General features: G+C 35.4%; 1 protein-coding gene across 1 annotated transcript; it reads right to left on the bottom strand.

Annotated features, from left to right (window-relative positions):
* Positions 1-7,531: 7,531 nt before the first annotated feature.
* Positions 7,532-10,916, bottom strand: LOC149533533 (protein NRT1/ PTR FAMILY 2.9-like). Its single transcript, XM_089804341.1, has 4 exons — positions 10,676-10,916; positions 10,185-10,402; positions 9,534-10,099; positions 7,532-8,610 (listed from the first exon to the last, which is right to left on the bottom strand). Exons 1-4 carry the CDS (start codon positions 10,914-10,916, stop codon positions 7,731-7,733), a joined length of 1,905 nt encoding a protein of 634 aa, XP_089660467.1. The 3' UTR covers positions 7,532-7,730.
* Between the last annotated feature and the right edge of the window lie 3,010 nt (positions 10,917-13,926).

Genomic DNA, 13,926 nt, shown 5'->3' with positions numbered 1-13,926 from the left:
GGTGAAGTTGGCATAATGTAGCATTCTGCCGCCCACTCTATGTCATCATGACAAAAAAGTCTCTGCATTCTCCTCAAGGACACTACTCTGCAACCTCCATCTGAAAGTCCTCTAAGTACCACAGTTCTACCCTCATGCTGGAATCTCATCTCCAATTTTGCTAGATTGAGTGTGAACTCAACTAGTGAAGCCATCCATGTCATGCCGAGGATGACATCATAATCTCCCATGTCCACAACATAGAACTCATCCTCCAACTCGTAGCCATCTCCAAACCTGATGCGAAGATTAGATATCTTCCGAGTGCATAATAACTTATCACCGTTAGCCACCATGACTCTAAACCCATCATGCTCCTCTGTCTGTAACCCTCTCCTGGCTACCAACTGTGCATCTATGAAGTTATGTGTAGCCCCAGTGTCAATAAGAGATATCACTTTCTGCCCCTGGATAGTACCCCTGACCTTAAATGTGATTTCCTTTTGGGCCCCTGTCAAGCGTGCCAATGATCTATCATCCTTAGGAATGTTGCTCTCCTCTATAGTGTTACCCTCATCTGAATCAGAGTGTTGATCCTCCCCTTCTGACTCTCACTCTTCTGCTGAAAAATACTCCATTTGATTTGCCTTAGCCTTGAGCGAACATTTATGAGATAAGTCCCAAGGATCTCTACAATGGAAGCACAACTTCTTCTTTCGAAGTTCATTCAAGGTTTCATTGTCTAGTCCTTTTGATCCTTCTTTGGTTTTTCTATACTCTTTCTGAAATGGTTTTTTGTCTTTGTCCTTGCGGTAGGAAGAATCTGTTGAATGGTTTTTTCCTTTGTATACTGAAGGGGCTAAATCTCGTGCCTTTTTAGTTGCTTCAGCTAAGGTGAGTGGATCATGTCCCTTCACCCAACCTCGTAATGGATCAGGAAGACCATCAAAAAATAACACCACCAATCTCCTAGGAGAGATATCAGTAACAAGTACAAACAAGCGTTGAAACTCGGCAATGTAAGCATCCACAAAACCTGACTGTTTTAACTGCGCTAGCTCCTTGAAATGTAACTCAAGATCCTTAGTGTCAAATCTCCCAATCAATGTTTCGGTGAATTCCTCATAGGATGTAATCTGATTATGCCTCAAAGTCACCATGCCATGATGCCACCATTCATGTGCAATGCCATCCAAGTGCATAGCCGCATACTTGATAGCCTCCTCCTTAGGCATAGGATTTAGCTGCAAGTATGTATCTACCTTCTGCACCCAAGCTCGTGCAGTCATCTTCCTTGAAGCATCATAATAAGGTAAAAAAAAGTTTTCCAACTTTCTTCCTCAGCTCAAAGTTTTGATTCCTCCCTCCTGCTTTAGGCATGTTTCTCATCCTCAAGTCCATATAATCTCTAAGAGAAATATCTACCTGAAACTCCGGTCCACTAGCCTCCCAGTCCCTCCTGAACTAATCCTGTAACTCGGTAATCTACGTTTCGTTTACTGGTTGAACCGAATCTCTGGGTGGGAAAGTGGGGAGAAGAGGTCTCGAGCTCGCAGTCTGCGCTGGGTGTGCAACGTGTCTAAAGTTATCAGCCTCATTCCCATTGTTGCCGTGTCCATTATTACCATTAATGTTATTCTCAAGACCATTGTTGTTGCCTTGGCCTCCATGGTTATTGTTTCCCCCGTTGTTATTGTTTCCGTTGTTGGCATCACCTAGATTAATATTGACACCCATCTGTCTAGCCATGAGCTACAACATCATGTCCATTCGCCTATTCTGCTCCTGCTGCATACGCTGCCCCTGCTCTAATGTATCTAGTAACTATCTGAACAGTACCTCCCTCTGATCTGGACCAGCATTTCCGCCTCCACCTAATCCTGTATTCCTGTCATCTTGATCACCCATATTATTGTTCTGATCAAAGAATATCTCCTCTATTTCTGTATGGTTGGATTCAATGTCCACTTGCACGGATGTACTAGACTGTTTTCTTTGCAAGTCTGAAATCCTATTTTGTCTTGCTCTGGTATCGCAGAAATTATAAGACCCCTGTCGCATGCTCAAACATAAATGCTTAGCCTGTGTTTTTTATTTATTTCTAATTTTAGTGTTTTGACATTTCGTCAAACACTTTTTTCCTCTATCTGGCTGTTCCAAACTCCCTATAAGACCTCCACAGGATGGTAGGACTTATAGCTCTGATACCACTGTAATGGGCACCCCTGGATGTCCCAAAAAACTAAACCAATTTGCTGAAAGGAATTTTGTCAAACAGTTTGCATGCAACCTCTTATTTCTCCGTTTAATGTTTTAAACCCCTTATAACTCCAGAAATCAAACGTTTATTTGTTTGTTGTGTTTTGTGCATGGAATTGGTATCATATAACATAAACAAGAAAGAAACTACAATAATATGCAAAGTGGAAATGAACTGCTACTAATAAAATGTTATTTTTAGAATTCATAAAACCAAATACATGGCAGATTTAACAACTCACTAATTACTTCAGCAGTATTGACATAATACTCTAGTCCATGCTTTCGAACTTGCTGCTACAATACTTTGTCCTTCAATCAGTCCACTACCTTCTTAATACCATTCCCTCAAAGTGGCATAAGCATCAGACAAGTAGTGAAGAAGATATGAGTAAAATACCAAATCTGCCTGTAGCCAGAAATGCAACTAAACTGCCTGATAATGAAGTCAATAACAAAGAATTCAAAAGGCCAAACCCCAAGGGAATGATGTCTAGAATGTTACAAGAGAGGATAGACGTCCTCAAATGCCAAGAACGGAGCTGCAACTCACACACCAATTTCTTCTCATATTCAACCTCCTAATGAAGTGACAAATGCTTCCTTTTATTCTATTTCCAAGGGTCCGCTCAACTCATATGGGCAATGTGGGATAAAAGATGTGTAATATATAAAACATATATTAAAATACCCCTTATGTCTCCCTTGGGTACACATCACCATAAAATAAATATTAAAGTAACACTTTAATATTTTACAATTAAATTAGACGTTACTTTAATAAAACTTCAGGCATTAAAATGTATTAGCAATCGGACTCCGAATAATGCGAGTGATAGCTCATTGGAAAGCTCTCACCGAGGAGTATCGAATCCAATCACTAAAATTGACCTGCATTGTGTCCTGCCAACTTACTAAAAATAGTAAGTATGCCTAAAACTGAGTAAATCAACTTCGTTTTGGCCCAAACTAGAAATGACTAGGCCAAAACACTCCAAGATCCCATTAAACCCTTCGTTAGCCCTCGGGACCATGTAGAACAAGGCTAACGCACAGACACTTGGTCAACTGCTAAAATGGGGACATTACAAACAACCAAGAGAGGCAAATTGAAGTAATCAACAATCAGCCAATTCACCAAGAATATTCATACAAGTTTTTAAGAAGAATGCTGACAAATTTGTAGAAGCAATTTTATATTTGTACCTGATTGTTTGATATTATTCAATGGTGATCAGCAGCAGTGTAGTTTCCCTGAAGTACTAAATTGCATTCCATATAATCTGTACATTATTTCCACTATAAAAAAAAATATATAACAACTCAATTAAATGAGTTTTTGTCTAAGTACTAGAATATCTTTTGTTTTGAGTAGAGCATGTCAAAATCCTCTTATCGATCAAAAACTTACCTCCATCAATGCTCCCACTAATTCAAGCTCTGGAAAAAAAAATATAATCATAATCAATGGCCATGCCACTCACAATGTCAAATGACCTACAAATCTAAAATGTCATACAAGAAGAGAAACCTCTATTGGTTTGGAGAAAATGGAAAAGATCGTCATAGGGGTGCATAGGGTGAATCTTTTGTGTTATAAGTAAAATGTAAATATAATCATTTATTCTTGGTTTCTGACATCATTAATAAAGTAAGTGTGCTGATCTATGGTATGGACTATGGATAGTTGTTTAATTAATTGTTGCCCATATTGAATCAAGCAACTTAATCAAATGCATCTTGCCTCCATTTTCCATTATGATTTGAGTAGAAAACACTTCAATCCTCTCTTGCAGTCAGAACAACGTCCCTTTCAATAAAATTAATCTGTGACCACTCTGCAATGTCAACGGCCTACAAATCTGCGAAACATCATGCTAGAACCAACTCGATTATGTGGTTTTTGAAGCCAAAATCATAACGTTGGACTGATATTTAGCTTCACCCAATATATGAATTAGATCAAAATTTACTGGGAATTCTGTAAGCTCTTAAGAGGATTTCTTCGCCAATTGAACTGTCAAGAGTTACTGCGATAATAAATGGGTTTTTATTTGAAATTTTATGATATGTTTGGAAGAAATAATTGCACAAGCCAATGGTTTATTTCTTCTTATTCTTCTATGGGCTCCATCTATTATAGATCTTCTATATATTTCATGTACTACATTTATATTGCCACTTTTTGTACAGTGATTGTTCTAATGAGGGAATATGGCATGATTGTAATGATTGGCCATGTCTACATTGAATGGTTACCCATATTCATTTCAAAATCAGAGTGCATTACTGCAACTCCAAAATTACAGAGCTCTGGGTGTGTGATCTAACTTTGTCACTTCACTATTAATCTCGACTTTTTGTGCACTTAAACTCAAAATGTTTATATTCTCTATGTTTATTTCATAATGGTTGCTGGTATTTTCTTTTGTTGTAAATAGATGATTCTAAGTTTCAAAATATGGTTGTATGTGCATCAACAATTTTGGGAAGTTCAATGTATTAATCTTTTGATGTGTTTTTGTTCTCGTCTTTTCTTCTGTTGTTATCTCTCTTTAAGCGATGCTTTCAAACTTATCACCCATTGCCTTATATCCTTCAATATGATCCATATATAAATTAAATTAGAAATATAAAAAATGTTCGGTGCCTTATGTTGATGTTGACTGAACAACCAATTAAGCACTGCAAGAAGCTTAGTCACAAACTCCTCCATCAGAGAATGAACAAGGTGTATGCAACCTGTGGTACATGTGTTTTAACTAAGGCATGATTTCAATGCTTTAACATTGGTTGTCTTGTTGCTTTAGAACCAAAACTCAAGAAGGTGCAATAAAGATTGAACAAGATATTCAACATGCACTTATTTATGGAGTTGAAACAAATGAGAGTTCATATGAAAAAGTAGAAGCATCTCATACTTTATTGGTCAAGAGGTCTACTCAGCATAGGCAAGCATCTGACATGCAAAATTATTGCCCATCAATTTTTTGATTCATTTTTGCTCTAACTTCTAATATTGACGAGCCTAGAATAATGGAAGAGGGGTAAGAGTCTTTAGACAAGAAGTCTTGGAAGAAGGTTGTGCATAAAGAGATGGTTGTGCTAGAGAAGGACAATACTTGAGAATTGTTGAATATTTGTAAGGGTAAGAAACTCAGTGGATGCAAATGAGGTTTCAAAAAGAATTTTTACTTATACGGGCAAGACCAAACAAAACAAGGTGAGATAGTTGGTGAAAGGTTGTCCATCATTCAAAATTCTTAGGTTAATTAGGAAAGTGTGGTCTTGTTATTTGAGTTGAATGAGTAGTACCAAGAATAAAAAATTAGGACAAAATCACAATACCCATAAACCAGAACCTAATGAGATCCAACATAGATCAAATTATCAAATTTTTAGAAACATTGGCATTATTTTGAGACAATATTTTAATGCCTCTTATAAATTCTTTAATTTGCGAAAAATCATTTGAAATAGTATGAGGAGAGGTAAGGAAAGGAAATGGGGAAAAAGGACAAGTGGGAATATGTGCCCATTTTCATAGAGTTTAGGGTGGAGCAACTTAGAGCCGCCATTAGAGGCTTCTATGTTGACAACATCATGTCTAAACATGGCAATAAGGCTTCCAATGTTATCTACCAAGGCCTACTCCATGGTCATCCTATTGTTGTTAAGAACTTCCACAAAGCAACTTGGCCTAATCTTCCTTGTGGAGAAGCCAAGAGTAGAATAAGACAATGAACTTTGTTCATGTAGAGAAACTTTACACTTGAACAACTCGTGTGTAAACAACTAGTAATGTTACTCCAACAAGGCCACACATTGTTGAAGACACTAAGTAACTTTGTGGCTCTCATAAATCATTTAGTAGTAGTTATAAACACAGTTAACTAGGTTGCTAGAAATGATTTAGATAATTATTTTTAAGGATAAACAAAGGGGATATGAAATGACATGGAGAAGAGACATGGAAAGCAAGTGCAATTTTTTGCATATCCACCTAGCTGGAGTCTTACTTTCTTTCCTCTATTTAATGCCTATCTTGGAAGTTGAAAATGAGAACATTGTTATTGCCTTACCCAATTCACAAGATGTGAAAATAACCACAATGTATAATGGAAAATATAGTGACTCTATTTCATGCCATGTGAGTTGTTTCGGGCCAAATCCAATGTGAGGGACTAATGGAATCCCATATTGGTTTGGTTGCCCTTAGTGTGTGGGTTTTGAGGTTGTGGAGATTGCATTTTGCGAAGTGGGAAATGGAGGAAACAATCTTCTCTCTGAACAAACTCTTTTACTAGTACACATTGTTTGGATTATTCTCTTAGGGTTTAGTGTCCATATTGGCTTGATTATAGACTTTAAAATAATTAATTATTGTATTAAACTAAAAGAATGTGGTCTTAATAATTGGCTAACCCTTGAACATGTTAGGCAGAAGTGCTAGTAACTAGTCAAAGTTGGTGACAATGGTTTGGGCATTACAATTTTTTATTGTGATGTTTGGACTTTAAAGGAGTGACTTATTTCATCCGTTACAATTATGTTAATGGAAAGTGGGGTTTCCAACTACGAGACGAGTCTTTTGTTCACAAGTTTTCCCCTTTAATGGTTTCTTCTATTTTCTAGAGTTTGGTGTAGGATTACCATTTTTTCATTTAAATTTTATCAATTAATTTTTTTAAATATTTTTATTTATTTATATTTATTTTAAATATATGTAGGTTTGGATTGTATTTATTTATTTGTTTTTCTAAAATTTATGGGTTAGTTAAAACTTGTTAATATAGTAATAAGAAAATGTTTGTATAGTAAATAAAAGATAATAAACATATTTATAAGTCGATTCTTTATAGCAAATTTTTTCAATTTTTTACTAATATAGTAATTTATGTAAAGAAAAACAAAATACATTTTATTGTAATTCAATAATAATATAATTATTAATAAGAAATAAGATTAAATTTAAATAAGAGATGAAATGAAAAATTTAATTCAATAAAAAATTATTTTAGACTTCAATTTATAAATCTTCTTAGTTTCCCATGAGCAACATTTAGGTGTGCAATTACATAAACATGCCTTGTGAATAAGGATGTACCTATGATTTTTTGTAATGCATTGAAAGAAGTGTAAAGATATAATAGTGAGTTCTTTTTTCTAAGACTACAATATTATAAGAAAATATTCAAAGTGTATTATTGATCATAAATTTATGTTGATATGAGTAGAATGTATATATCGACGTGGAGGTTTATAATTCTTTTTCCTTAGACTACAATATTATAAGAAAATATTCAAAGTGTATTATTGATCATAAATTTATGTTAATATGAGTAGAATGTATATCTCGACGTGACCCTTAAACCTCCGTGCTAGTTTATTGAATACCAATTATGTATATCAACTTTAACGACTAAGGTAAAGTGAGTAGCACGTCATTATTAGCCGTGCATTTATTGTCTCGCCTACAAGAGTGATTCTAATCACACCGGCGACAATTTTTTGCTGGTTTCGATTGTTTCCGTCTGATTAGAAACGATAGCTTTGTAAATGTACCAACGAGCGCAGATGAGAAAGTAGAGCAAATTGACAACTGCAAGACCCGCAAGAAGCCAATAAAAGTAATCCAGTCTGCCCTTGTTCAGGTTCTGAGCAAGCCAGCTCTCTCCATGCCTTCCGCCAGTGTAATTGTGCACTATGCCTACCAGAAAGCTGCTCACATAATTGCCGATCCAAGAGTTAAGGAAGAAAAGCGCGCTGGCCACACTCCTCATGTTTTCGGGAAACTGACTGTAGAAAAGCTCAGTGAGACCCACTATGCTGAATGCCTCTGCAAACCCCGCGATGGAATACTGAGGAACCAAGAGAAACGCCGACATCGGAACAACAGCCTCTGCTTTCTCCATTAAACCGTGGCTCAATGCCACGTGGCGCCGCTTTGTCTCAATAACCGCCGCCGACGCCATGAACAAAATGCATATCACATATCCGAACCTTATTCTCTGCAACGGAGTTATCCCATTTCCACCCTTTCTCAAAAGCCTGATAAATGGCACTATCACTCTGTCGTAGAATGGTAAGAAGAAAGTGAGCGCCAGCAATGTGAAGATGCCGAACGAACCAGCAGGAACTTTGAACTTCTTTCCAAGATGCCTGTCCATTGTTTCTGCCTGCAATACAGAGAATGTGTTGAGTTGAGACAAGCAGACGGAGATGTTTATTCCGGATAGCCAAATGGTTGCTATCTTTATCACTGATTTCAGCTCTTCGACTTGCTGAAGGCTGCACAGTCTCCATGGATCCACCACTGATCTCTCTGATTTCAGATCTTCATCTGTTTTCACTGCTGCTTTGTTCAGAAACCTGCATATTAGTAAAAAGAATCAGCTTGACAAAACAATTAATCAGTGGATACCGAATCCAATACTATTGGGTTTCAATTCTACACGTCTCGGTACTCAATGTTGGGCTTTCGAATTAGTGATGCTTCTGGAACCCTCTTCAACAATGGTCATGTTAAATTTACTGTACTGAAATTTGTCTATTCTTCTAGATATTCTAGATATTCTTATATTTACTTTTTATTTGACATATATTCTGTTTTTATGTATGGCATTTTATAATACATTTAAGTGATCATTAATATGCAAGTGAATGATAAAGTTGAAGATTCTCTTATAAATAAGAGATCATAATGGAGTGAGGAAAAAAAAAAAAAAAATTTAAAAATTGAAAATAAAGTGAAAAAAATGTTATTAATACAGATTTCTTAGATGACTTATTTTATAATTAGGAGACATCTTTTAATACAAATTAATCATGTTTCATGAGTAGTGTTTTATAAGAATCTATTTAGGTGAGAATGAATGGAACATAATTAGTATTGTATGTAAGAATGTTCACATAGGTTGAATACTAGATATTTTTAGATGGTCTTTCATCTTAGTGCTACTCCAGCTTCAATGTATTTAGACCTTCATCTTAGATATTTCTGCACAGTCTTTCACCTTAGATATTTCTGCACAGTCTTTCCCCTTAGATATTTCTAGATGGTCTCCCATCTTAGTACAAAAGAAAGTTGGGATATTATTCACTGTAAAATGATTTTTTTGGTCAATAAATTATGTATAATTCTTGTGAGATTTGCCCAGCTATGCGCATTAAACGCTATCTTAAAAGCTGGGGCTACTACGTATTCTAACAATGAATACGAATAATGAGACAGGCGACTTCCTTTTTCCAAATTAGAAAGAAGACATTATTTAATCGAGTAAAGAGGCGCTTACATGAATTGGTGGGTTAGAGCCATTCTTGATTTGAGGCTCCCTTTCATCGGAGGGTCGTAGAAATCCTCTGCACGAGCCTGCTCTAAAGGTAATCGCAGATGGCGTTTCTTTATTGCACAGACTATTACTTGTGCAAAACTTGTCATGGAACTCCCTTCAGGACTCACGAGAATATAAATCCTCTTACCGAGGAAGAAGCAGGTCACCGAAAGGAACGTGAGAGCAGATGGAATGCCCAGTCCCCAACTCCAACTCACACTATCCTGAATATACACAATGATTGTGACTGATATCATGACTGCTATGGTGAAAGAAAAGAAGTACCAGTTGAAGAAGCTCTGGATGCTTCTCTTTCCCTTTTCGCTTGTGTAGTCAAACTGATCTGCTCCGAAGGCTACGGAGCGTGGCCTGATCCCACCCGCACCGATGGCCATCATTACAAAGGAGGAATAAAGTAAGATGTTTTGGCCTAACGAAGCACCCACGCAAGGCCCATTCCCACTATTATTACATGGAGGTGGTCTCAAGCTAGGAAAAATGGCCGTCAATGTAAGAAGAATCATTCCCTGCAACACACATCATTAAAAATTGTATCCAAAAAACTTATGAACAAATATAGCAGAAAACGAAGTGAGTGTGATGGTGCCTTACAAATAGAGAAGCTATGCAGCCCAAGGCGATGGTCCAGTAGCGACCAATGTAAAAGTTAGAGATGAAGGCACCAAGCAGTGGCGTTATGTTGGTTGTTCCCGACCATACATTAATAATTAAAGAAGCCTCAACGTTTGGCATGTTGAATTTTGAAGTTAAATAGACCACAATGTTTGCAGAAAGGCCTATTGTTGCCAACTTCTCACACGCCTCGTTTCCTACACACAAGAAAATGAAATCAGGACAGAGTAGGATTTAAATTTTAAGATTGTCGATCTATAAGATAACTATACTATGTACGAAATAAGAAGATGCATCATGTACAAACAACAGGCAGAAGAAGATTAAGGGACTAAGAAAGAACAATCAAAAGAATCTCTGCTATGGACGTAGGCTTTAAGCTGATTGAGAAGTTGGAATTTCGAAGAATAATATGGGTTTTGAGAGAAGAGATTTATTATTAAACTCCACCAAAAGATGGATCGTATTACCTATGATATAAGGCATAGTTTTCCATCCTCCTTGCTGTTTGATCGCTTCTTTTTGCTCCTCCTTTTGATGGACTGACACTGTCATTTTCGTGTCATCAGGCTGATGAGTCAAACCATGTAAGACAGCTGCTCCACTCTCACTTATTTTGTCATGATTATTATCACTTGAATTTAGTTCGACTTGGTGACCCATTTCCAGTTGCAGGTGTAAGTCGCCATGTGAAGCCATGGCTGTCAGCATTCAATGAGAGAGTGAGATAGTGTTACCCAGTTTATATATAAGAATTACTCACACCGCGTAGAGCCCGCGTAGGAATTGAATGACAGGCTGATGACGTGGAAGATTAAAAAAGATGGAACAAGTCGAAAATTCGATTGTAAATTGTTAGGAGGCAATGTTGGGGTATTTAGGTTTTAGACGGTACTTTGAGCATGGTCTGTGGTGTATCGCTCGAGTCCAAAACAAGAGTCGCGCATCTCATGCTGAAATGACTGCTAGTTGTAGACCTCACATTCAATAGCATAATATCAAGAGTTGTAGGGTAGTTCTATTTATGGCAGGCCTTTAATGTTTTATTTTAAATTCCATTTGATTGTTGTTGTAAATTATCATAATTAAAATATTATAGTATTGTTTAAGATTTACTATGTATTATAAATCACATTATTTCAGTGTCTCAATCTTATTAGAATTTTTAAGATACAAATATTTATAATTATTTAATATCTAAAATTTTTCAGTACTAAAATCTCAAAAGGTAAAAATATTCTTAGTCATTTTACAATATTTTGAGTTTTTCCATTGATTCTAGTATAGGACAAGTGGTAAAACACTTGAAAATGGCATTTGAATTGTATAATATCACAAGATTATAGCATGGTGCATGAATATCCGACATGAAGCTGAAAAATGATAGGAGACATTAAAAAAACTGCACTTAATGTCAAATCAACACAAGAAGTTAGCTATTGAAATGGTGACTTGATTATCCAGGGAGGGAAAAGCTTGATGGAAGGGCTAAAATTGACCTATACAAGTGCTAAGTGAATGAACTCTAAAGTGGCTACAAAAATGTAGTTGAAATAAAAACTAGGTATGCAATTTTTGGGTCTTCAAGAACCTAACTTCTTCATGAGCCATCTAGCATAGCACAACTTGCTAGCATTCTGACTCTTTGTCAAGATGTCTCCTAGTAAGTCTTGATGATCTTACTAGGTGTAGAGTCCATTATTTGTATGCTTCTAGTGTGGCTTGTAGTAAGTATCTGAGGATCTTACTAGTCCTAGATGTCATATTGTATCTTTCAATATGGCTTTTATTAAGAATATGTAGATTGTACATGTCATAGATGTCCTACATTTGTGTTTGTGTGCTCCTTGTGTGTTACCTATCATAGTCATATTGCTTAGTTCTCTCTTGCCTTTTATTTTGATATTGTACATTAATAAGAACTTAAGTCTTAGGAGCTATTGGTCCTACCAAGCTTAGACACATTTTATTTCTTTAATGTTTTGATGAAAGAAATGTTTCCCTCTTCTTACATTGTAATTATTACAGTTGTAAACTCATAATCATACTAAAGTTGTGGCTAAATGTAGTCTCATGAATTGTACCATTTTACTATTTTAGACAAAGCTTTGACCCACTTTGGCAATTATGCTTAATTTGTGCTTGATTGTGCTCACTTTTTGGATTTCTTTTGCAACATGTATGAATGTGTCATATCCTACTTTTCATCCATAGGCTCAAGATCTCAATTTTGATACACCTATTAGATATTCATTCCATAAATCTAATTTTAAATTAATATAATGGTCTTGTTGAATGCAAATAATTAAGCCCTTAATAAATGATTTTACACAAGGAAATAGTAAAAGTGAACAATTAAACAATGTTTCTAAAGATGAAGCATATAATGTAAATAACACTCATTGTCAACATCACTTGAACATTCATATATCTTAAAATGATAAAAGTATTGAATAGCATAATTATCATATGGTATTCAACTTTTATATCATCTAGAGGTACACAAGAATCTAAAATAGGTTCATCAAGGAAAGGATGCACATCAAAATATCCACATACATACCAACATATTAGTGTTTAGTAATTAAAATTTATTAAGCATTTTAAAGATACAATCATTTTTTATTATTTAATACTTCAAAATTTTGATTCTAAAAAATTTAAAAGGTAGAAAAAGATTCTTGGAGTCATTTCAGAATTTCTCGATCCATTTATGTTTATCTTAGTAGGTGACAAGTTCTAAAACACTTGGAAATGGCATTGAATGCTACAATATCACAAGATTCTAGCATGGTTCATGAATATCCATGTAAGCTAAAACTGATAGGAGACATGAAAAATATTTAGTTAATGTAAAATCAACTCAAGAAGTTAGCTATTGAAAATGTGTCATGAGCATCTCAAGAGGGACAAGCTTGATGCAAAGGCTAATATTGACCTACACAAGTACTAGGTGAATGGACACTAAAGTGCCTTAAAAAATGTAGTTAAAATCACAATGGGGTATATTATTTTTGCGTCTCCAAGACCCTTACTTCTTCATGAGCCATCTTGTATAACATACCTTTCTACTGACTCTTTATCAAGATGCTTCCTAGTAGGTATCTGATGATCTTACTACTTTTAGGGTCCATGATTTGTATTTTTGTAATGTAGCTTGTAGTAGACATTTTGCGATCTTACTAGTCTTAGATATCATGTATTGTCTTTCAATATGGATTCTACTAAGAATGTGTAGGTCTTACAAGTAATTGATGCCCTATATTTGTGTTTTCTTTTCTCATTGTGTATTACTAATTATAAGATCATATTGCTCACTTTTTTCATGTACTTTATTTTGGTATTGGAGATTGATAAAATAATAAATCTTGGGAACTACTCCCCTACCAAGCTTTGACACATCTTATTTTTTAATGTTTTAAAGGAAAAAAAATCCTTCTTACACTATCATGTCTGCAAATCCAAATTTATACTTATCCTAAAGTTGTGGCTAAATGTAGTCTCACAAATTGTATAGTTTTACAATTTTAGAAAAAGTTTTGACCCACTTTATTAGTTAAGTCTAAATTATGCTTGATTGTGCTAATTTTTTAGATTTTAGGGGGATAATAGGTATGCATTATTCTAGATTCAAAATCTTTTTAAAGCTCAATTTTCAAGGAATAGGGTTTTGGGCAACACCATCCATATATATTAGACCTAGTAAGTATAAGATGGGTAT

This window comes from Cupressus sempervirens, chromosome 10, assembly GCF_028749045.1.
Source record: "Cupressus sempervirens isolate cs-2001-9-10 chromosome 10, ASM2874904v1, whole genome shotgun sequence".
Taxonomy (NCBI): domain Eukaryota; kingdom Viridiplantae; phylum Streptophyta; class Pinopsida; order Cupressales; family Cupressaceae; genus Cupressus; species Cupressus sempervirens.
The sequence above is the reverse complement of the archived record's forward strand: the minus strand, read 5'-3'. Positions and strand labels throughout refer to the sequence as shown.